The sequence below is a fragment of the Copadichromis virginalis genome, linkage group LG13 (assembly GCF_057382275.1).
Source record: "Copadichromis virginalis isolate Kocher_CV1m ecotype Utaka linkage group LG13, C_Virginalis_male_GT1.1, whole genome shotgun sequence".
NCBI lineage: Eukaryota > Metazoa > Chordata > Actinopteri > Cichliformes > Cichlidae > Copadichromis > Copadichromis virginalis.
This window is the reverse complement of record NC_140630.1, coordinates 14073905-14099447: the sequence shown is the minus strand read 5'-3', so window position 1 is coordinate 14099447 and position 25543 is coordinate 14073905. Positions and strand designations below refer to the sequence as shown.

The 25543-nt window shown below is 40.5% G+C and overlaps 1 protein-coding gene across 1 annotated transcript; it reads left to right on the top strand.

The window, feature by feature from the left end:
• Window positions 1-18572: 18572 nt before the first annotated feature.
• nkx1-2a (NK1 homeobox 2a) lies at window positions 18573-21047 on the top strand. Its single transcript, XM_085476714.1, has 2 exons — window positions 18573-18784; window positions 20047-21047. Exons 1-2 carry the CDS (start codon window positions 18595-18597, stop codon window positions 20655-20657), a joined length of 801 nt encoding a protein of 266 aa, XP_085332840.1. The 5' UTR covers window positions 18573-18594; the 3' UTR covers window positions 20658-21047.
• Window positions 21048-25543: the final 4496 nt, after the last annotated feature.

The following is a 25543-nucleotide window of genomic DNA, read 5'->3' as shown; positions in this document are numbered from 1 at the left end:
GTTATTTTCATACTTAATGGGTTTAACGTGAACCAATGAGATATAACTGGTTAATAGGTAAGCTTTGAGGATGCTGGTAGCTACCAACAGAGCTACAGTTGGTGGCCTTTTGCCCCTGTGTTTCCAGTCTGTATGTTAAACTAAGCTAACCTGCTGCTGGCTGTAGCCTGACCACCCTCATCTATACCTCCACCAATGCAAATCTCAAAATGTCCAACTTCCTTGAATTTATATAAACTTGAATATAATTTAAAGGGTGTAATCGTGTCCTTACAAATGAATATACAGTGTAAAAATAGGGAAGTGTTTACTTCAATTCCGGGGGGGGGGTTATCTATAATTCAGGAAGTGCGTGTGTAATGAAGGAAGCCTAACTAAAAGATAAACACACCACACCTCATACTGTCTTGTCCTGTCAGATCCTGTCTCACTCTGCCTGACTTTCTGTTGCTGCTGCCATCGCTGCTACCTCTGGGTCGGTAGAATCGGCAGCTGCATGCGCATAGCTTCTTAAACTCCTACAAGGCTTCAGGTTTAGCGTGAGGACGTCAGAGGCAGCACTCTCAGAAGAGAACGCTATCAGTGTGGGCAAAGTTGAAGAAGAGAAAACGTGAAGAAAAATGAAACTAGGTGTGTTCGCTACACCCCAACTTATCTCAGTTTCAAGGGAACAGCTTGTACTTATATGAGAAAGATCCACCAACTGACACTCCTTAAGCATACTCATACTCAAAACCACATCATATCGCGATTTCATGAAAATCTTTTCATTCATGAAGCAAGCACTAGGCCAGACTTACCTGTCACTCCCTCATTTAGGCAAAAAAGATAATAACGCAAAAAGATTCAATCAAAAAAGAAAGTGAGAGAGCAGAGCACCGTGTGTTTATTTTATCAGCCCGCCATGGCACAGCCAGAACACAAGGCCTCGTTTTTGCCACACAATACTCCTTTACAGGTTATTTCTGTTGCTCTGGCAGTGAAGAAGGATGAAAGACTGGCCACAAAGGAAAGAATGTGGTTCCTGTTGTGGTCTTAGGGGGTCATGAGCTCGAGTAGTTGTGGGGGTGGGTGTCTGGCTTTTCACATTGGGTGGCCCCTGGGGTGCATGAGTCAAGGTCTGCTATGGGAAGAGGGTGAACTGAGGGAAAAGTAGGTGTTTATAGGCCGGAGTTGGAGGGGTCAAAGGTATGAGTTGCGCGATGGGAAAACATGGTGCAATGGGTGCCTCCTTGGTTTTAATGCTGCCAAAGATAAGAGTGTTTCATCAAGGAATGAAGACGGTCAGGCTTGGCACTGACTCACGATAGTGAAGTGGAGTGTGCTACGGTGTCTTTTTTGTGCTTTGGCAGCCCTGACAAATCCCCTGAAGGGATGTCTCGGCCTCTGCTAGTACGACAAAACAAATACTGACAGAGTAGATATGTAAATTCCTGTAGTAACTCTGTGTACACCTCTTGTGTTTGGGTGTTGCAGATGTGAATGTGTGCTTGTTCAAGAGAAAGATTATGTCGTGACAGTAAAAGATCCTGCTTCCATGTATGCATGTTTGTGTTGCGCTTATTTTTTCAGGTTGTGTGCACATGCTCCGTTTTTGGCAGACTCTCGTAACTGCCATCGAGAAACGCTGTCACAGCATTGAGTTCTGCCGCTGTCTCTCTTTGTGTCTGTCTATGTTTACTAGAGCCACAGGGCTGTCATTATCACACACAAAAAAGCCCTGTCATAAATGAACAGCTGATGAAAGAATGCATAGGCACGCAACTTTTTAATTACCTTAAAGATTCTAATCTGAAAGTTGCAGAAGGAGCTGGATCGACTCCAGACAAAGCAGAAGAAACAGTTCAGACAAAATTAAAATCAAGAAAGACATAAAAATGATCTTTTGTGATAAGAAGGATGTTGAAAGAAAAAATAAATAAGAAAACACTCATACTTTTTTAGTGTTCAAGACACTGTGACCGCTTGCCTGGAAGACTGGCACAACAATACAAGAAGCCAGTGCTTATCTGGAAGATTTGAGGAGGCAAAAAAAGTCGAGAACTATGAAGCATTTCTCAGTAAACATGGCTGGATTCTTCTTTCAATGATAGATCAAAAGGAATGAAAACAATATTTACAGAGGAGGGCAGCATGTGGGAAATCAAGATGAAGTTCATGCCTGAGTGTAGAGGTTTAGAATCCAGAGGATGTTTATCATCCATTACACTGATGGATTTGAGTGTGTTGTCTAAAGTACACTTGACATACCTGTGGGAGGTATGGGCCCAGATGGCATACCTGTGGGAGGTATTGAAATGTCTAGGACAGAAGTGGAGTGGCAGAGAAGTATGTGAGGGTGGTGCAGGACGTGTATGAGGACTGAGAGTACGTGGAGAGGTGTGGGGTCGGAGTGACAAATGGGTTCAAGGTGAGAGGGGATTATGTTAGGGATCTGCTCTGAGCCCCTTCTTGTTTGCAACGGTAGCGGAGGGGCTGACAGATGAGGTCAGGCAGGAGTCTCTGTGGACTATGATGTTTGCAGATGACACTGTGATCTTCAGTGAGAGTAGGGGGCAGGTGGAAGTGAGCCGGGAGAGAAGAAGTCAATAGATGCAAGTTTAAATATCTGGAGTCGCCAACCAAAGCAATAGACAGTACACAAAAGAGGTGAAGAAGAGAGTTTACGAGACGGTCTTGAGTCCTGCTGTGATGCATGGTTTGGAGACTGTGACACTGATAAAAAGACAGGAGGCAGAGCTGAAGATACTCTGATGTCATTTGAGAGTAGACACTATGAGATCAAGTTGAGTGGTTTGGAGACAAAGTTTGAACATGTGCAGGGGAGGGATGGTGGAGATGTTAGGCAAAAGATGTTGACTATGGTCCTGTCAGACAGGATGAAGAGAGGATTTATGGATGTGGTGAAGGACATGCAGAGGGTTGGTGTGACAGAGGATCAGCTGTGGCGACTCCTAAAGGAACAAGGTAGAAGAAGAAGAAGGAGAAAGTCTAGAATACCACTGATGTCAAAGGACACTCTGTGCTTGAAATACCCCAAATACAACATAACAAATTTCTCAGTAGCCAAATTTACGTCTTTCTTGCTGCAAAAGCACTTAATGAAAAGGACATGCACAAGTTAAAATTGCATTACTGTTTTTAATGTAAACAGCACGTCGTTATATTAACACAACTGACTTTAAACAGTTGCCACACTATTAAAAGTTCCAGTGACATTTTATTTGGTATTGCACAGTCACAGAGCTGGTGTGACTCTGGGACAAGATTTCAACACCATCCATGGATTAATTTTATGGATCTGATGTAATTAATAGAACTCCTCTATGCTGTGCACCACAAGGTCAGCTCCAGAGAGATGGTGAAAGATGATGAATCAAAACTTAAGCAGTCATTAGTGGAAGTGATTTATTATGCTATAAATCATATGAATGGGAGCTTTAATCATTGGAATAACCTGTTAGTCGTGCAATTCAGGGAGTATTGTTTTTTTAAATGTTGGTGACAAAGTTTTATGACTGTTCATAACCTCGCTTGTTGTGTCGGCACCAGATGAATGCTGGCACTATCTTGTTCAGCACTCCCTTTGGAGAATCAATAAATCTGAACTTATGCAAGATAAAAAAAAATCCTCCTGAGATAAAGAAAAAATGTGTTGATGTGGTTTTTCTTGTGCAATTATTTAAAGTTTAGTCTGGAAAAATAGACAGATTCTGTTAATGTGACCCCTGACACTGAAATGTAGAAATGTTTGGGAACCTGATTTCTCTGCTTTTAGTTTTTCCTATTGAGTCATGCTTACTATCCACATGAAATATTGTGAGCAAATCCATTTCATAACAAACATAAACACGGATATTATGAACAAAGACAAAGAACTAAATTTGCTGATGTTCTTTAAAGAGACATAATGATCTAAGGCAATGAGATAACAATACAGAAGGATGACATTTAGCACTCGGTGGCCACAGGGCTATCCACTTTTAGGTAGAACTGTGCAACTGCTCATTTCTTAGTACATTTAGGCACACGGTGAAGATAACCTGCTGAAGTACAGACCAAGAAAGCTGATTTCAGTGACTTTCATGGCACGGATCAGCTGGACTGAGTATTTCAGAAACTGCTTTAATATCTTTGTGGTTTACAGGGAACTGAAATAGAGAAAGCATCCAGTGAGCAGCAATTTTGCACATGGCTCCATCCTGTCCTTTATGAGTCATTCAGGGTCCTGGTGGTATAATAGTGTGGGGGATATTTTCTTGGTACACTTTGGGCTCCTTTGTACCAATTGAGCATTGTTTATTGCCACAGCCTACCTGAGTATCGCCATAGCGTACCCATCTTATGAAGACTACTTGCAGAAGGATAATATGCCATGTAACAAAGCACAAACCATCTCAAAATGGTTTCTTAAACATCTCAGTGAATTTTCTGTACACAAACAGCCCCCACCCTTACCACATCTCAGATCAACAGGGCACCTCTGGGATGTGGTGGAACAGGAAATTATGGATGTGCAGCTGTCAAATCTGCAGGAACTGCATGATGTTGTCTTGTCTATATGGACCAAAATGTCAGAGGCCAGATGAATGTTTCCAGTATCTTGCTGAATGTATCCCATGTCAAATTAAAGGAGTTCTGAAAGCTAGGTGTACCTAATAAAGTGGCCATAAGTGCATGCCCACATAATAGATACAGTTAAGAGAAATATAATCATGAAGTAAGAGCATACTGGATTAGAGAAAACCATTACTGGTTAGTAAGTAGCTTTGGTTCTTGGTTTTGAATTGGCAAAATAATGGTAACTAATGTCTTCCTCTGCAAAGGTTGACCCACACACACATCTGCACATAAACACATGCACAGAGTTAGAGTTGGAACATGGAGCAGGACATAAACAGGTTTGGGTTGGACAGCAGATAACTATTTATGCAGTGAACCAAACTTTGTGCATCTGACCTTCAAAAAAATCAACATGTGAACAAATTCTACTCAAGTTTTAAGTAAATGTAACTTTACATTAGCTGTAAACTCCATATATTTACACATAGTCTAAGGTCTTTTCCTGAAATGTTGTTTACACACCGAGAAAAAGACAACTAAATGCCTATCTGGCCTAAAGTTGGGAAATTCGAGAAGCCATAACTACACCAATAAATCTGCTGATGATTATTCAGCACCCTGGCAGAGAGGCAGCTGTCAGAGATATGTAGTCAGAGACAGCCAGTGTCTTTGAACCTGAGCAGAGTCTTTGTGGCAGTAGATAGATGATGCCGGGTGGAGAGCTACACTGATACTTCAGCATGGCAGCTGTGTGTGTGTGTAGCTTAGGCAACAATCTAGCAGTTAACCTTCCTTCAACTGCCAACTGAGATGACCCAGAATAACACTGCTAATGTTTAACAAACACAGGTGACAGGGTGTATATATGTGTGTTTGTGTGTGTTTGTGTGTTTATATCCTTTGATAACCCCATCTTGACCCGGCTCATCTTCTAATAGTCCTTGTTAGGGCCACTAATCATTTCACAGACTGTTACACAACATATTTCACTCTCCCCCAGGAACACGCTGTGCTGCCGGTGACGCTCATACTTAATAAAGCCTATCCAGCAGCCTCACTGTGCAAAACAAGCACAGGCACACACGCATGTAGGAAACTGTATGTTTTAGGAATAATGTGGCTTGGAGAACTTTATTACTGTAGATGGAACATGTAAAGACTAAATCTGGTGATAAAAATATTAAAGTCTCCAGGAAAGAAATCCAGCTTGGACAACAGGACTTCATTACAGTACTGTGAAGAGCCAGCAGATGGCAGCATATCATCTTGTTTGCATGGAGGTGATTAGAAACTGAACAGCCAGTCTGGGCTGACTTGTCTTCAAGTTTGCTGTGCCTTTATTATAAAAATTAATTATAAAAGGTTATTAATGTTATTCTGTTTGTCTTTCTTTTCTCAGGTCATGACATCTTTGAACAGTGTGAAAAAGTCTCTAGATGCTCCTCATTTCTTTATATTTTGCTCTAAGGAGCAAAGAATTTTTTTAAAGGTGGTTTAAGTAGAAGCCTTCTGGTCTTTCAAAGTTCTTCTTCGGATATACGCTCTTTTTTCACTCAGTTGGTTTTTATGTTTTCTGGAGCTAAATTAGAAAAATGTTTTACAGTTTAACAAAAAATTGACCTAAAATGATTGTATACTCCTCCAGAAAATTTCCCAAGAGCTATTAGTTGAAAGCCTGGCATATCTCAGCGTGCAGAGTCCTTAAAACAACTTGAGGAAACTGGATAAGTTCTGATAAGTTCTGATAAGTTCTGATAAATCACTGCATTTATTTCCAGTTTTTCTAGCAAAAGTCAGTATGTGACATTTTCCCTTCCCTCTCCTCTGCACTTTCAAGCTCGCTAACACATTTTGTTTGTTATTTTGTGTCATTTGTTTGATTATAACCTGTTCAGATGAATAAACTGAGGCTGCTGGGGAACGTTTGAGGTAAGATCTTTAAAGTCACAGCTCCCTCTTCTGACAGAGAAAATATTAAGCAGCAGCTCACTCCTCTCTCTGAGAGGAAAATAATGACCATACTGAATGACCATATTGCAAATAATGCTACGAAGGGCAATCAGAAGTTTAGGATAAGATATAAAGTGTTTGTACTTTAAAAAAAAAGAATGACTTATGGTGGGAAACACAATCTTTAAAATCTGAATGATGTAAAATTATTTCTAATGCCTTTTTAAGTTTGAGTATTTTATAATGAAGTAAACTGATGTTGATACTTGTGAGATAAGCAATAATGTAATACTAATGACCTGAGATTTCAGCTTAAATAATACACAGAATGAGGCAGCATGATACTACCCTGATTCATAATCCAACGTAAGAAGTCATATGTTCTGGTTCCAGAGTTTAAACCAGTAATTTGAGCCAAACTTTAACCTTAAACCTTAGAATGTCTTCAATATATTCAGTTTCTATAACTGAATATATATTTCTGGAATATACTAAAAGATAACTTGGAGCTACTTTCCACCTAACTTCCATATCAACAAGACTTTAAAAAGCCCCTTAAAACAGATAGTTTTGAAATTCCCCTTGAGTTTGTAAGTGTTGCACCAACAGGCCACCTCACAATAAGTGGTTTGAATCCACTGGCCAGCTGGGGCATCTCCAAGTACTCCAGCTTCCTCCCACAGTCCAATAACATGCACGTTTGGTACATTAGTGATTCTAAATTGGCTGTAGGTGTCAGTGTGAGTGGGAATGTTTGTCTGCCTCTATGTATTAGGTCTGCCTGGATAAAACACTTTATGACTAAACAACATTCACATCCAGCATACTTGGGTTTAAAATCTTGAGTGTTATATTTAAAAAACTAAATTATCTGTGTACACATGACAAAAGGCAAAAGAAAATTAGTTTTTTTGTTTATTTTGGTTAACAGTCCTGCATTGAATTATCCTCTTGTGTTTATTTTTAAGTGTTTTAAATTTCGTTTACCCACAGTGCACTGATTTTTATGAGGCTTGGATAAGATGTGGGAAAAAGCAGTTGGTTTGGGCATATAGGACACCTACTAGGTGAGGGGTTTTGGGCATATCCTATTGAGAGAAGGCCCTGGGACTGACCCAGGACGCGTTGGAGAGATTATGTCTCTCAGCTGGTTTGGGAATGCCTTGGTGTCCTCCTGGATGAACTGGGGGACGTGGCTGAGGAGACGGGGGTCTGGGTGTCTTTGCTTAGATTGCTGCCCTCACATAATTGCTGACCTCCATAAGTGGCCAAAGATGGACCGCTGGATGTATTTGTGATTCTGTTATGTACTGGGATTAAAATTTGGAGATTTTTCAATCTGGAATCAAAAATAAAAGTTAAGAGAAAACAGATGGTGAAATGCAATCTTATTAACTCATACACTTGCAACCATCCTTTTAAATTAGACTTTTAAATTATAGACTATGGCCTGTAATTGACCAATATCTTAACTAACATAAATGGATTACTGGTAGGAAATTCAAACTATTCCCCCAGAGATCTCTCAGTGTCCCAGAGGTCTTATCAGTTGCCCTCCTTGTCCCTTATACTCCCCTATTTGCTGCTAACTGTCACCCAGCCAGATAGATCGGGGTCTAATAGAGAGGCCTGCTCTGTTAAGTGATTGAGCTGTAAATACAGACTGTCCCGATCTAAGACTCTCATCATCTGTAAACTCATTCAACACTCTCCGTCCTCTCCCTTGACGTCTGGGAGAGTCTGAATCATTTTCATCACTGAGCGGGGAGGGGCCATCTCTGATCAGGAGACAGAAAGAGGAAAGAGAGTGAGCCACACAGCTCATAGTATAAATATATACGTGTGTGTGTGTTTCTGTGTGTGTACAAATGTGCATGTGAGAGGGTGCTGAAGCATCAAACTACACCCCCGAGATGATCTTTCTATCACCCCACAGAGAACTGAGATTGTCCCGGGCAAAATTTATGAAAATGGCCATAAAAGGTAAAGACTTCAGAAATGGAATATGTCGATAAAACCCACAGCGGCACGATATATGGCAGTTTACTGAAGGGATGAGTGGCCCGGCTGTTAGACAACTCAAACCTAATTTTCTCAAGTCTTGTAAGTCAACAACCCTAAAGGTTTCATAAATCTTAATATAGGACAGATTCATCTAGAACATATTTACTGTTTTGATGGCGTGCCAACGCAGCATTAATTGCATCAGTACAAGAGCTCTAATGGCAAAATTTGCTGTTTTATGTCAAAAAGCATTAATGTGCAGAAAGTTACTCTAGCTCAGCGATTTTTAAAAATTGAAATGAATTATATTTTATGGGCAATGCCACAATTATTCCCTTAATTTTGAAGCATAAATAAAATACTTTGATGCTTTAAATGTTTCAGATTCTGATTCTGCAAAATAGGAAATGGATTTCAGAAAATATTGAATCATGATTAAGTATATCTTTCTCACTTGGTGGTTTGCTCCAAGTTTGAAATAGAAAACTGTGAAGTTAATGATACTGAGCTTATACAAAGACTTTAAAAAGAAATCTGGCAAGTGGCTCTTGAAATCAATCGGGTTAAAGTGAAGTCAACTCGTTTTAATTTCATGGACTGTCCAGTCATATCTTATTAAGAACAATTAATGACCCACTGCACCTCTGACAGACAATACTCTGATCAGCTGACCAGATTTATTGGTGAGTCACAAAATAATTTAAAGTATTTAGTGAAGAGTTCTTAATGTGCATTGAAAATCTGTAAACTCTTTAATCTGTTTTCATAAACCTACAGGTTTTATTACATCAACCTTGCTGGAATGGGAATCAACAATGTGCAGTTTGGTGTCTCTGCTTTGGACCGTTTTGGCTCTAAAAAAACACAAGTGCCAATTTAACTTTAACAAATATCCTACAATTGCCCCCTTCTGCACTCGGCCCTTTGACTACAGGATGCTCCACATGGGCAGTGGAGCCTGCAGAGCCAGACAACCAAGGGGGACGCTTTATGAAAGCCAGGGACTCCTCCCACTGGAATCAAACCTCCCCCTGGACCCTAACCGTTTTATTAGCACAGAAGGGCAATAAGCGCTAAAGGAAAACAATTACACCCCAATCATTTCCGATTCTTTGGCAGCCATGGGCCAAAACGTCTGAGGATGAAGGTTGCAGGGCACTAGAACAGGGCACAGCTATGAAAACCAACAAGAAAACATCTTCAGGAGATGCTTAAAAGCTAAACAGAAAAAGCGGACAATATTTTTGCTTTACATCCTTTAAAAAAACAATCTACTATGAAAATATCATCAACTATGCAATGAGCAAGAATGGCTCTAAACACGTTTGTTTGTTTTTATGCCAAAAAACTGCTTCTGTAAAGGGTCAGTACAAAATACAAAAATAATATCTTTAACTCTTTGTAGGTTACAGAAATAGTATGTAAAAAAAAATAATGAGGAAAGGCAGTATTGATTGTTTCAGTTATTTGGCAGCAGAGATATTAGAGGCTTGTATCTTAAAGTGGAAAAATAAATCTAGAAGTCTCCGTAATTCTACACTGAAAATGAAAGCATACAGTAAAGTATTTTCCTGTATATTATCAGGGTTATGTAAAATGCACACTGGGTAAATAGATCCATTCTAGCAGGTAGGAATCAGTCCTTAACTGCTATTTCATATGTGCCAGAGCATTAATTAAACCCTATGACTGCAGTTTATTACTACATTTATGGGCTTATAATAAATCCGAGATATATCAGGGCTACCTTTGAGTTTAATGTGAATGGCTAAAATATAACACAAAACTTTTAAGGCCTTGTATGAGTCATTGGTCATGCTCAGTGTCAGCAGTGAAGCTGCTCTAGGGAAGCTGGATCAACACTAATCCTCCTCCCATGGAGGTCACAGTCTAGTTATGAGAGGCAAAGGTTCCCTTTGCTGTTTGCAGCTCAGCTTCCATTAGCAATCTGTTAGCCACAGTCCATTGAGAGGGAAGACCGCAGCACAAACTCCTGGGAGCACACAAACGTACAAAGACGCACACACATGCTCACGGCACAGACCTTGTTTGATGAAAAAGAACAATTAAGGGAGAAATGAGGGAGAATCATCAGGGGAAATGGTTGATGAAGACTTTATTGATTAGAGCGGCTCCACTGATCCAGCTCTCACTGTAGCAATTACCACCGGCTGCTAGCGACAGTGGGGGCCTCACGATGTGGGGCCCCATTTGAAGACCGTGGATCTAAAAAAAAGAATTCTTATTTTGTGCAAGATTTTGAACAGAACATTTCTTTATAAAAATAAGGGCCAAATGCAAGTTTTTTCCACTCGGTTCAGTCAAAAATAAATAAATAAATAAATCAGAGAACACTTCAGAAAGACTGTTAATATATAACAGAGACACCTTGATTGGAAAGTATCTCTGACCTCAGGACAGATGAAAGATGGCAGACGATTACAATGTAGAATTTGCTCTTCATTATCATAAATCACTTACCAAAAGAACCCCCCCATCGTTGTGTAGTCCATATGCATGAAGCGGGCTAAATTCTGCATATAATTGCACGGAATAAAGCAGCGTCTTCCTCTTTTCTTTACCCCTCTCTCTCTCTTTCTCTCTCACACACATACAAACGCCAATGATTAATTCAAATCCCTTGTGAATAAGGCAATAAAGTCTAATGGGGGCACATCTGAGTCAACATGCCTACATACCTACCAGAGAGGCCAGTTGCTGTTCGTTTGTTTGCTCAGCTAAGACAGCTTGGTATTTGTATTTAAATCAGACTGTTGTGCCTTCTCAGACCAAAGACAAAGGCAAAGAGTACGCTGCATTATCAGTGTTGTTTAATTTGCAAAACACAAGCTGCCATCTTCAAACCAGTGTTTTCTCTACTCACAGATTGCAGTGTAGTTTAAGCTTACCAGTGCACATCAATAAGACAAGAGCCTGAATTTCTTAACAAGGGGAAATAGATTTGATCTAACTGTGTTATGAGTTTGTGGTCAAGAGCTGTTTATGTTAATGTGGCTTACAACTTGCATCTTCATCACTGCAGCTGAGGAATCAAGCTCAAAGGTCAGATGAGGTGACCTTGGGAAAGCTTTATTTGACTAGAGGATTTGAAGAAAATGTAATCTAGGAAGTGACCTGGTTTGTTGCAAATACAACACGAGTGGCTTCATAAAGGAACCCAAGCAATGGCCAACTCCATTTTTGAGTTATTGAGGGAAATGCCTGTTGAGAATTTACATTTTCTGTAAACACACAATGCTAAAACTAGGCTGAAATTGAGAACTCATTTTGGGCATGGCACGACACCAGTCCTTCCAATCGCATCTGCCATTACACAGCCACTGCGCTCATTCTGCAGTTCACTAACTACAGTCTCACAAATTCACAACCTCATGAACTATTTAGCAAGGGCACAGAAACAAAACAGAGATAATGGTCAATGGAAAAATATAAAGGGACAAACACAATCTGTTTCTGCCCTAGATGGAGATGAATGGAGTGTAATCCACCGCCTTCCATCACACCTACGCGCCCTGCACCGTGGCTGCTCCCTGCTTAACTGCAATGATGATTAATCCTACACCCACTATTTATATTTCCTAATTGTAATTAGCGTGAATTATCAATTATGGTTAGTGCCTAATTGCCCTTCATAAAGACAGCTTCCCAGGTTTAAACGGGTCCATTTAAATAATGTAACTAATAGCTCTTGCCTTTACGTTGCAGATATATCTTCATTGTCCACGCGTGAACCGTGATGGTTGCTCGTAATTTAACAGGGCAATCGAGAGAAGGAGTGCAGGTGGCACTGCGGGACTAATTATTGTTAATGAATTATGATGTGACCTTCTCAGAACAATGGCTAATCAATGCTTGTGTTGAGTGACAGTGCGCTCTGTGCAGATGCCAGAGCCATTACTAGCAGGCCTCAGCCTTGTGGAAAACAGGCAGCTGCAGCTCTTTCTGCCTGTATCCTCTTGGTCTTTCTAATTGTGCACACTCTCCTCTGCTCACCACGACATTCACCTCCCTAGACTGCAATTGCATTTTTTGTGTGGACAAGAGATGCTGGCCAAAATACCTATGTAGACTAATTTGCACTCCATATAATCTATAGTCCAGCAGGGACAATAAATTAAGCCAACCTGGCTTTGTACAAATGACAAAACGCTGCTATGTAACACATTTACACCAAGCAGTCGTTGCTGTTTGTATTTCATTTCTAAGTGTTTTTACCAGTATGACATCAGTGTTTAATGCTGTTATCCAGTTACCGTGTGACTGAGGTTAAAGAATAGAAATGAGATCAAGAGCTCTAATCGCTCTCATCTTTCTCATGAGCCACAATCATGATTTTGATAAATTTATACCTATAAAGGACACAAACCTTTCTCTACAATCTGTCCTCAGATACTTGGATGAGTTCAGATAAATTCAGATATATTCATAAATTCATTTTGTCTCAAATCGAACACTGCATGTGCACTTTTATGCGCTGATTGCAGCTTTTCACTGTGATTGGTGGGCTAGATTCTGCATTTCCTGAAGCTTTTCAATTTGTAAAGCTCTGGACACAAACGTGGGATTAAATTCTTCCACAGTGAAGAGAACAGGCTAACACTAGTGGTCAGCACTGCTACTTTACAGGAAATATAGTTCCAAGTATTCGATTGACGTAACCATCGTGATGCCACCCATTGGCGAAGTCATGAAATGAAGCCTCCAGCTGAACATTTCCGCTGTCATCATTTTGGTGTTTGAAAGCTGACATGATGAGCAAGAAGTGAATCTGAACACAAAACTGGGAACACCCCATGCTCACTGGCTAACGACTTGCTGTTGACAAGGTGTCTGTAAGTGAGCATAGTGTCTGTAATCCTCAAATAATGACCATAATTTACAAAACTTCATGTTTTATTCAACATGAGTGCACGAACTCACCAGGAAAGTGTTTTTAAGTTCAGTAGAACAGGTAGACTTTCTTCAACTAGAGAAGCCGCCCCCTGCTGACATTTAAAGAGAATGCCACTTCAGGGTACTTCCACATTGGCTTCGCAGATCTAAGAGTTATAATAATAATAAAAAATAATACATTTTCAATTAAAAGTGCTTTTCAAAACACCCAAGGACACTGTACAGAGCAAATAAGACAGGAAAAAAAAAACAGGAAAACACATGTTTTACAATGTCCATGGTTGCAATCTCTAGGTTGGACGCGCTCTTTGTGTGTGGATGTCTTTGTGCCTTTGTGGGTTTCCTCTGGTTGCTCCAGTGTCCTCACACAGTTTAAAAACAGGCTGCTCATCACATTCTGTAGCAAAAGTGACAGCAGAAATAAAAAAGCAAACAAAGAGAGCAGGCACAGGGTTAATATGATGATAAACAGAGGGAAATGCAAGACTATGTGTATATGCACAGGCGGTTGACTGGTAAGTGAGACACAGGTGGGAAGAAGGCATAAGTGGAAACAAGCGAGGTAGGGCAGAAAAGAATAAAAGCAAGAGAAGGAACAAACAGAGGAAGTAAAATCACAAGACACATGTGAAAACTAACGTTTCAAAGTAAAATAAGAAGTAACCAAAAGACAAATAACTAACCTGCAACATTAGGACTAACACTAAAGTTGAAGAAAGAGGCAGAGAAACATGGAAGACAGGAGGAAAGGGAAAACTAAAAACACAAAAGGGCCACAGATATGGTGAGGACCGTAATGCTCTCAGTGTCTCTCAGTCCCCTGTTGGCTGGCGATGGTGATCTGTCTCCATCCATTCAAGGTAAGCTACAGCTTTGCATGCTCAGTCTCTGACCATTGTAGTACACCAGATGCTTGTAGCGTAGGTACATGATTCAGACACTGGGTATTCAAACAGAAACAGGCCCGTTTAGCTTTGTGCATCCAAAAAAACCACAAAAACTACCTAATAGAAAACACACATAAATCTAACTCAGGGCAGTTTTTCCATGACTGTGGATAAAACAAGTCTTGGGTAAAATGGCTACCCTTTCAACTCCACCCTCCAGTCATTATTTGGTACAAAATTTGCACACTTTCCTGACCCGACTACACTATCCTGTGACGCTAGCTGACAACACCAATGTATGAACCGACCTTTACCTTGTTGTGACAGTAGTGTGGTATGACTGACAGTGTCCCTCAGCATAATTTACCCCCATCCCACATCGCCCTCCATCTCCTCTGCGAGGCAGTTGACCCCTTTACAAATCACCCCCAACTTTACACATCTGCTGCCTGTCAGCATCTGCCAGGCGCACTCACCCGTCCCGCCTGTAATGAAAAACTCTCATTACTCGCCTCCACCCAACAGGTATACAGGCCGTTAGGACAATTACTGGGCAATGCCACTGACCTTGTTGTCAGAGAGTCACACAAACACAGAGGGCTAACTGAAAGAAGGCCTGGCTGGTTGTAGCATCCACAGGCATTTGGTAAACACAGAAGAGCTGGCAAAAAAAGGTGAAAAAGTTTTATGCCCATTTAGGAATATTATACTGTATTGAGCTACGCTGGCACACATCAGTGCCAATGACCTGCAACACAGAGAACGCGTTGAGATAACTCCAGAAAAATGATTAAAACTACTAATGTGCATGTTAAATGCACTCAAAAATTGATTGACAGCAGGCAGGTTTTCTTTATGTTTCAGAGCTGTTGACTTCTTACACTTTTTGTTATTTATAAAACTGTCAGACCATCGGGTGCTTAATTTAAGAGACAAAACTGCCAGTTTGGTCAGTTTAGTTTAGTTTAGAACCAAAACAATGAAACTTCACTCTACTATGTTGGTTTTAAAGGATCAAATTAGACTTTTTTTTAAGTTCCCCTGAGTCATTGTTGTTATTTCAGTGAAACACTGCGCACTATAAAAACTTGATTTACTCAAAAATCTTATATAAATGGTGATTGCACTCAACTTTACTAAGTAGCTCCTGAGAAGGTGAGTGCTTTTTTACACTAAAATGTTGAACAGAGTTACTGAAAAGCCTTTGTGTTAACATTCATAAAATGTGAAATTCCATTAATTTTGATTTGAAAGAATCCTCTTTAATATTTCAGTTCAGAAAAGGCCTACATGATGTGGGAAAAACAAGCTCAACATCAAAAGTAAGTTACAAATATAACTGAAAGGTTATATGTCAGAAACACTGGAATGAAGCAACGAAGAAGAGCATTCAACCTCTTTTCTTTGCTGTTTCTATGCTAACAGCTTTTTGAAGCTGCACTTAGAAGCACAATGTAGAATTTTGCTAAATGTCAACATAAGAATGGTAACAAAAACTCCTAACAATATTATATTTAAAATGGTAAAATGGCCTGCGTTTGTATAGCGCTTTTCTAGTCCTTAAGGACCCCAAAGCGCTTTACACTACATTCAGTCATCCACCCATTCACACACACATTCACACAGTGGCGATGGCAAGCTACATTGTAGCCACAGCTGCCCTGGGGCGCACTGACAGAGGCGATATCAAATCAAATTTTCATGTTCTTAATTTCACATGTGTTAGTTTCCTTTCTTTTTTTTAATTTCTTTTTTTTTTCTGATCGTTCTCATTTACTCTTCCACACTCTTTTCCTGTCATCTTTCCACTGTCTCCCTCAACATTAACATGAGTGCTAAAGCATAAAAGCCCATGACTATATTCTTCAGTAATATGTCTTGAAAAGTTTTGGCAGCTGGTACAGAGGATATACTGGGCCCTTAAAGGTTAACCAGACACTTGCTGAGCCTTTGTTTGAGTCCCACTTTACAGGAGATTTGGGGAGACTGTGGACTTTTGAGAAAACAAAAGACACTACAGTGTGTGAGTAGAACTGGAGCTCATAATGTTGCTCCTGCCATTAAGACAAATTATCTGATGTTTAGCAGACTGGGGGCAGCCTCCCTGTGAAGTGATGACTTTACTGACCCTGGAGGGGGGTCTTGGCTGGAAGTGTGTCTCTTTGGCTCCCCACTGTGTTCGACAAGGAATTCTCCTCCTCTTTGAAGTCTCCTTCTGGCCCGTACAGACTCGGAGCTGAACCAGCTGCTGTTCCCGCTCACTGAAGTCTACCTGAGGGCCTCTTTGTCCTCGAGGCTCGTCCCTTTTGTCCCACTCAAACAGATGTCCAGCCACTGGGCTTTCACGTAGGAAGTTGTAAACCTCCAATGTGCACTGGGCTCTATTCATATGGAGGGACTACAGTAATGGCCGTGCAAGGTGCCATACACATGTAAATGCTGACATGCGGACACCCTGTAGTGGTGGCTTCAACAAATGTTTGACTATGTAACTACAGACTGTGCCAGTCCAGAAGGCTATGACTGGAAAGTAATAAAACTCCCATGTAACACAGTAATCATCTTGACCTGTGTAAGTAACACAGGAAACTGTGTAGGGGGGCCTTTAACAGTGTGCAAACACGTGTAGATCCCCCATGAGCAAGAAAGTAAGTAATTTTTTTAATTATATGGCACCTTTCAAAACCAATGTTAAGAGGTACTTTGCAAAAGAATAAAGAACAAAGACATTAACAATCATTACAGCACTGGTAGCCTGTATTACAGAGATATTGCTTGTCTGCCTTCTGTCTCATACTCACAACATAAGGACCTCACAGGCTTAGATAGTAAAATTTACATTACAATTTTATTACACAAGTACATTTTGGCAATGACTCTTAAGTCTATTTCTAGTAAAACATGAAAAAGAGCGGGGATTAACTCAAAATAAAGTATTAAGAATAATTTAGATCATTCTAAGATTAAAAGAAGTTTGTAGCAAGACGATCTGTGCAGTTTCACTTACTAGTTTAGCTTCCCAGTATCCAAAATAACTGCCTGTTACCCATCAGGTTTTATCTCTATTGGACACCTGCTGAGAATATTGATCCGGTGCTGGTTTCACCATTTTAGCCATCAGCAGGCATGAAGCTCCAAACAATCTCATGTCACTTTTTATTGAATACTAATTGCAAGCACTATGGATCCGATTGACTGTGAATATAAATCGATTGCATGAGGTGAGAAAACAATCAGCTGCATTTATACCGTGCCTGCAATTTAGCTTTGAATGTAGCATATAGATTAGTGAATCCTCATGAATTCCCATGTCTTTGTTTAATTTCCTCTAGTATGCGTGTAAATTTTACATCTTCAATTATCAATAAAGAACAGACCTAGTCATTTGAGGCTTTATCTTCTATCCTTAAAATGTATACATTTCTTGCAGTCCATGGCTCTTAAAAACACTGAGACTAAGGCTATTAAGACTAATTTTGTGATAGATAAGATAAAAGAGTTATATCAGAAGGCTGCCATTATAAATAGGCAAACATTCTGGAGGGAAGGGTTTAAACTGCCATCAGAGATGCTTTTTTCTTTTTTCTTTTTGCAATATTTTAAGCCAAATCTAATGTGTTAGAAGTGACAATATTGTCATAATACTTGTAAATAATCATTATCAGTGTACTCCTAAATATTTAGTCAACATCTAAATATAATCTGGTTACTTTACAAGCCTACAATTTCAGTGGCAGCAAATAAACAGCTATCTGTTTAGGGAGACTCTGAAAACCCCTGATTTCTGCTAAAAGATATACGAAAGTCTCCGTCCTAGTGATGTCTACAAAAAAAGGGAGAGAGAGAGGGTCCAATTTGGGGAGACGGGGCGATCTCTGATATGGATCAACTGCCATCTGTGCACAATTTACTTTCAGGTCGCGAATTGCGGAATTTAATGATATGGGTGATTATCGGCGAATACTTTGAGCCCATTAGGGGGTCGTGTGAAACGCTAATAGTGTTTGTGTCACGTGTCTGGTTTGGAGACGGGTGGGGGGATAGACGCTTTAAAGACTGCGCTCCGATCACGCTGCGAGACTGACAGACTGAAGCAGAGGAGTGAACACAACACTAGGAGGTGATCACCGCCACAGAACCCGGTCTGATGAAGTTTGAAAACAAGGAGCAGACTAAGCTATGAGAAGTTTCTCTCCGGGCGCGTAATCGAGCACATCAGCACATCTATCTCCAAGAGTCTTTCTGCGTAAAGGATGCCTCAGCTGAAGAAGTGACAATGACGTCCAGTCATAAGATTTCCTTTTCTATAGTTGACATATTGGATCCGAACAAATTCAACAGTAAGAAGGTAAACGAACTTTCCATCATCAAGGAGAAGTTATTACCTGCGCCAAACGCGGAGAGAACAACTTTGGAGTCGGACAGCACTGCAGGTGGAGACTCCAGACTCGAGCGCACAGAAGCAGGTAGAGAAAACGCCTCAATTTTATTATTTTAAAACACACCTCATAGCTTGGCTCTAATCTTTTCATTAAATATATTATTGTTTGTGTGCCTGGATCTGTAAATTACCTTAAAAACACACAGGCATATCTTGTGCATATTTATAACTGAATGCCTAAATGAGACGTCTGAACACTGTAACATGAGGACGTATAAAAAAAGTTAAATATTTGAAATACTTGAAAAGTTTTATTTTCTCCAAGCCGAGACCAAATAGCAGAAAGTGAGGCGCTATCTCTCAGATTTATTGTCATCTCTGTATGACCTTCCCTTAATTTCCAAGGCTGCGTTTCCTTTCAAGGAAGCCACAAAGGCTTGCTCCCAGAGCCCCAGTATGTGATTGGCATTGGGACAGGCAGGCTAGATAATTGTTTAAATCGTCCCATTGAGGATGCCTCTGCGCGCTTTGATCGATATCCCATTACTGCATCCTGCATATCTCCCTCCAGCACCTTGCAGGTACAAACTTCACACCCCATCCATGTCTGATCCTAAATATCGTTCGATTAAAACTTCCCTTTAAATAGATGACATTTATCGATCCACCCGCAAATATGAAACTCCATTAGCACGTCATGGCTGAGGTGGCGAAGCTGGATTTAGACGGGATTTCTTTCCGCAACATGACATTTGAGGCTCTGTGTGGTTTATAAATTATTTAAGGATTAGTGACCAAATCTTCCTCTCCTCAGAATCTATGCTTTGTTCCGCTCCAGCGACCCCAGGATCCTAATCAAACGCTTTACAGATGTCAACTCCTAGGCCTTCTATGTTTGGTAAACTGCAGTTCACACGGAACAAAGAGGAAAAACACTCCACAAGGAACACACATTTCCTAATCAGGTTACAAGTGATGTCTGTCCTGCCAGGAACTGTCCTTCAGCACCACGGAGTTAAATTCACTCCTTGGCGTTTGGTCCCAATTGTTTAAATAACAGACTCACTTAAATGTCACCGTTTTCCTCTAAAATCAAATAAAGAACCTCTTTAAAAACACAGCTCAGTCTTGCGAATCACCTCAAAAATTTGTCACCTAATTTTGCCCGAGCAAGGAAAACTCCGGTTTCTTCTCATACTTTGTCAACTAACACCTCACAACTGCAGCTCAACTCAATTTTAGAGGAAAATAAATAATATTTAAATTGGGCAATTCTCCACTGGGTTTGCTGCTGCGACTTTCAGGATGAGAACTGACTTTTCTTTTTCTTTTTTTTTTTTACCACAGAAGATGCAAGAGATGAACAATCTGCACTCTCCAGGCACCCCGAAGTTGTTGTAGACCCCAATCTTCTCTCCCCACCTGCGGACACGGAGCCCTGTCTGACCGGGCAACAGGACAGTGGAGACGGGGAGTCAGCGGTCACCTTGCAGGACCAGTCAACGCACAAGCGCCGGCGCCCGGACCAGGCCTGTGCCAAACCACGGCGAGCCAGAACAGCGTTCACTTACGAACAGCTTGTGGCCCTGGAAAACAAGTTCCGCGCAACTCGGTACTTGTCTGTGTGCGAGAGACTAAACCTGGCCTTGTCACTAAGTCTAACCGAAACCCAGGTGAAAATCTGGTTCCAGAACCGGAGGACCAAGTGGAAAAAGCAGAACCCCGGGGCGGACAGCACCTTGCAGCCCGGCTCTAACTCCCTTATTAATGTTAGTCCGAACCCAGCCACGTGTGGGTCGAGCTCTGCCAGCTTCCATCAAACTTTCTCCAACTTCACCTCTGGAAATGTGATCTTCCACGCAGCGGGTGGTGTTCCGCTTTCAACCACTGGAGGGCTCCTGCATCCCTTCATGTCCAGCGGATTCGTCCAGCCGTCTTACTTTAATCCACATTTATAAAACAAACCAAGACTGATATGTTGAAGCTGGTTATACTCAGAGAAAAGTGAATTTTTGTAACACTTTGGGACAAAATAAATGCTCACGTTGTCAAACTGACTCACCACGATGAGAGTTTAAAATTATCAATGCCCTATAAAAGGCCATATTTCCAAAATAAGTGACCCATAACTTGTGAGCTCAACCATAATTTAAGCAATTATTTAAGTGTTTCTTAGTTCTGCACTAATAGCTTGTGACTGGATCTGCCGACACACCCTTCAACAGTTGATTTGACAGCTCATATTCTGTATCAGCATATTGTGTTACACCTGAACCTGTGGCATATTGGTAAACTGTTTCTACCTCCCAAGTGAATGTACATGTTTTTCTCTTGCCATTTATACAAAATTATCAGTGTAACTTATAATAATAAAAAACATGAAACGTGTATGTGTGTATCTTGTATCAGCATTAAAATGAGAGTACATTTGCAGAATATTCACTAAGACCTTTCCAATTTTAAGCGCCTGATGAGTCAAAACAGTGATTGTACTAAGAGTTCATTAATAAATGACTAATGATTTAAATATGAACTACATGCACCTAAAAAACGGGCTGTCCTATGTTAAAAAAATCACTAGGAATCTCACCAGGATCAGGCAAGATACACATACTAACAATGTCTCCAGATATTATTGATTGTTATTGATCATCGACGTGCCTTTTTGCTGAACATTGTGTGTGTGTGTGTGTGTGTGTGGGGGGGGGGGGGGGGGGGGGGGGGAATCAAGATGTCTAAATAAATAAATAAATAAATCTGGGTAAATTCCCAGATGATTAAACATGCAACTATTTGGTAATTTTTGGTAATTTGGTAATAGGGGAGACCGGGGATAGTTGTAACATTTTTGACATTTCTGTCTGTAAATTGGAGCTCTTTTAAGGTAGTGGATTCAAAATGTAATGCAAAGTATTTACATGTCTCTGCTATTAAATAGTGCAGCTATTTTCTCTGCAGCACAATTACCCATTGCATGGTATGGTCTCAAACACAAAGAGTGAAATGTTACAATTAACCCCATAGTCTGGGTTAGTTGTAACATATCCCGGGGTGAAATGTAACACAATGAAATAAGGGTACTAACAAAATATTAACATGTAATCTTTGTTTATTCAACACATGAATGCACTTAGAGCCATTTCCTGTGTGTGTGTGTGTGTGTGTGTGTGTGTGTGTGTGTGTGTGTGTGTGTGTGTGTGTGTGTGTGTGTGTGACAGAATGCAGAAATCTAGCTTTTGAACATATTCCAACCCCCCAAAAAAGACAAATTCTGGAATTTTCTGCAACTGAATATTTCATTAATTTTGGTTGGTCTTCCTTGAGTTTGGCCTCATTGGCTCAGTGGGCATTATAACCTACAACTCTTGCACCAATTTTGAACATAACAATGAAGCTGAAAAAATGTAGTTGTTCACCAGCATCGCAATTGAATTACTTTTTATCATGGCTTACCTTGGTGTGGTTTGCAAAGTGCTTCAGAAAGATGAGGAAATCTGTTTCTTGCACCCATCCTGACTTATTTCCACTACCAGTACTTCCTACTGGTCTATCTCTGACACAGTGGTCTGCATAATGTATGTGTGGGAACACAAACAGTGGAGGAATTGTGTTGCCAATGGCATTAACCACATATACAAATGTGACCAGTGAACCTCTCTCTGCTGATGTCGTTGCCCCAACTTGTTTAATATAAGTTAAAGTAATAGTGTGGTAAGTTGTAACATCTGCATTATTGTTACAACTAACCCAGACTGTTGCTGTTACAACTGACCCAGACTCCTATAGCCATGAACTAGCTAGCATTACAGCCAACGGCTAAAACATTAGCACTAAAGACCTACACAGAATATATCCCCATAGACATACAAATAACATAATTTAAGTTTGATGAGTTTAACTGCAAAGCAGATAATGCTATTAGAAATTGAAATAAAGTAGAAAAACTTACTTTTTGGCATACAAATTACTTTTTTTCATGTTAAATTGTCTGTGTTTGACAAAATGTGCTGATTTTTCACATGTGATAGCAGAACTGAATTGGGCATGTACAGGATGAGTCACATCATTTGAAACTTAGCCCTGATTGGAGAAATTGGCAGTGTTACAACTGACCCACGTTACAACTATCCCCGGTCTCCCCTACCTGAAATGAGTAAAGAAAATCAAAATCACCATCTTATTTATGTAAGATAATTCATAATTTTATTGTGGAGGGGGTAATATTGGTTGGGTCTGATTATTGGGGGGTCAACCCCCCCCCTGGAGATTACGCCCCTGTTATTGATATTACTGATTATTCTAAATATTGTTAAATATTGTTGTTATTCTGAATTTGTTAGCAATGACTCATAAATTATTATTGTTATTAAGACTAATCAGTTTAGGCACATGACCTATTAGTTATTTTCATGCCCGGTTGTTTGTTAGCCATATTTACAAAACATCAGAGAACATTTTCTCAGCTAGAAACTCACGACTATATTGAAAGAGCACCGGTTTTAGGTGATAAAAGATTTCAATTTAAACAATATTTATACAAGACAAAACTAAATACAGAAGAAAACACTAATAGGGCCCCAGAATTTCACATTCAGCATATCCCTACTTGGCCACCAATAAAGCAATTAATTCCAGTTTACACCTTACCTTATCACTTTATGCATATGCAAAAATGACTAATGACTGACTTTACTATGAGGATAATACTTTTTCAGTTTATCTCAAGTAAATTAAAAGATGTGATTTATAACTGAGTGAATTACTTTCTTCCAGTAGTAGTTCCTCTTTACAACCACACAGTGTCACTGTTTCATTTCTTTTGACATAATATGAGTTTATTTACTGGATTTTTTTTCTGGATACAAGAAATCCTAATAAATTAGAGATTATTTTCATTTTAGTATATTGTGCATCTCCTTTAAACCCATATGTATTTCTGCAGTGTTTTTTTTAACCAGCCTTGCTTTATGCCTTTTTAATCCTTGTAAGCCCCTTTCCTGGGAAAATAAAGTGATATGTGATGCTTTCATTGCTTTGGAAATAAAAGATATGAAGGGGAGTAGGGAATAATCCATTCCTGTGCATGCTATTTGAAATCAGAAAACAGTAAAACAGTTCAACCAGATGTAAGTATGGACCCCCTGCTGATTCAGCATCCTTTTAGTATAACTGGTTGAGGATATACCGTTCTCGTCACCTTCTCTTCATCTATTTCTTTCTCCATGCATGCATGCTTGACTGATCTAATGTATCATCCACTAAGCTGAGAGAAGCCAGCCAGCAGAAGACTACAGCTCTAGGTAGCCAGGATCATCAATTTAGTCTTTTAGCAAAGGTCTGGGAGCTTCAAATCCACTGTTGAGCTGTTGTCATTAGTTGACATCTTTCAACCGTGCATTGTGCGTTTGCTTTTTTGATCTACAATACACAAGCTGAGTAAATGGCTTGTGCTTATATCTGCAGATGTGCTTGTGCTACTGGAGGAAGAGCAGACTATGGCTGGTGCGCAATTTTTTCCTGACATCGGTTTGATGGTTAGAGGGCTGACAAGCATCCCTCAGTTAGATGGGATTTGCTTCTTTCTGTCAAAACATGGAAAATGTCAACCTGTCGCCAAGGTGCTGGTATTGGTGTGGATGCACTTATTTTATCTACTGTTATTGGTATTTCTTAAGCCTTAATCCCACACCAGGAAAATATCCTCACAGACACATGAATATTAATACAAATAAGGTATTCTTTAAACTATTTTTTCTGTTCTGACTGGTCGATATGAATGCCCCCCTCATTTGATTCTGCCTGACACGTAGCTGAAGAATTCGACAGTTATGATGAATATTCTGACAAAATCAGCACAAGGAACCCATCCTTGTCATGGTCCGCGGCCCGGTGTCCAAGGAGCTGATGGGATGCCCACGCCCACGGGTGTGGCTGTTAACTCCACACCTGCATCCCATCTCAGGCGATTATCAGGTGGACTATTTGATCCAGCCCAGCCAGCTGCTCCACGCCAGTCTGTTAGTCGTCTCACAGCGGTAACGTACACCCACGGGAAGGCGGTTGTGAAAACCCTCATTTACCTGAACAAACGCTAATCTTTTCTTTTGCGCTCAGGTAACAGCTCGGCGTGTTTTTGAGCCACCTGCCTGTCCACCTGCCCGTCTGGAGTTTGGATCGCCTCCGGTACCGATCACCTCTACTTTCCTGGAGCTCCCCCGCGGACCCTCACCACTCCCTCCGGCTCCCACGGCCCCGCTTTGACTGTAAGACTCATACTCTCCCCCCACGTATGCTGCTATTTCCCGGCTCCCCAGTAACTCTCTCCCTTTTTCTGTTGCAGCCTCCCACAGTCCCAATTACTGCGTTCCTGCGTAACTCATCCCCCGGTCCCTTGGTTTTTCTAGTTTCTCGCGTGTTTTCCTTTGACCCTTCCGGGACACCTTTAGTTAAAATAAAGTTTATTTTTCGTACTCCTGTGCGTGTTGTCTCTGCTTCTGGGTCCAGCTTGCGTACTGAACTTCGGTTCATGACAATCCTATATTTAAGCTTGAGGCAACTGCTATATGACACCGTGATGAATAATTTTGCAAGGTATTTAGGGGTTATTTAGGCCTGGGTAAAGAGGAAGCTTGTTTAAAATTCATGTTGGGGAATGTGCAAGGTCAGATGTTAATGGTAATTGTGTTTTTAAGCTTTGATGTGTGTAATGCTATGGGGGGAAAATTTCATCTTCAATCCCTCATTCCCTGCACTTATCTTTTGCAGAGGAATGAGTGGGAGGCTTGAATAAATAAAACAGAGCTGAGGATTTCCTGGTGTTTGTGCGTGTGCTATCTTCAGCTGT

Bases quoted from the DNA above. Each gene is read 5' to 3' on its own strand.
- nkx1-2a (XM_085476714.1), top strand. From the start codon at position 18,595: ATGACGTCCAGTCATAAGATTTCCTTTTCTATAGTTGACATATTGGAT. The intron at 18,785-20,046 runs GTAGAGAAAACG...TTTTTACCACAG, and splicing joins ACTCGAGCGCACAGAAGCAG to AAGATGCAAGAGATGAACAA.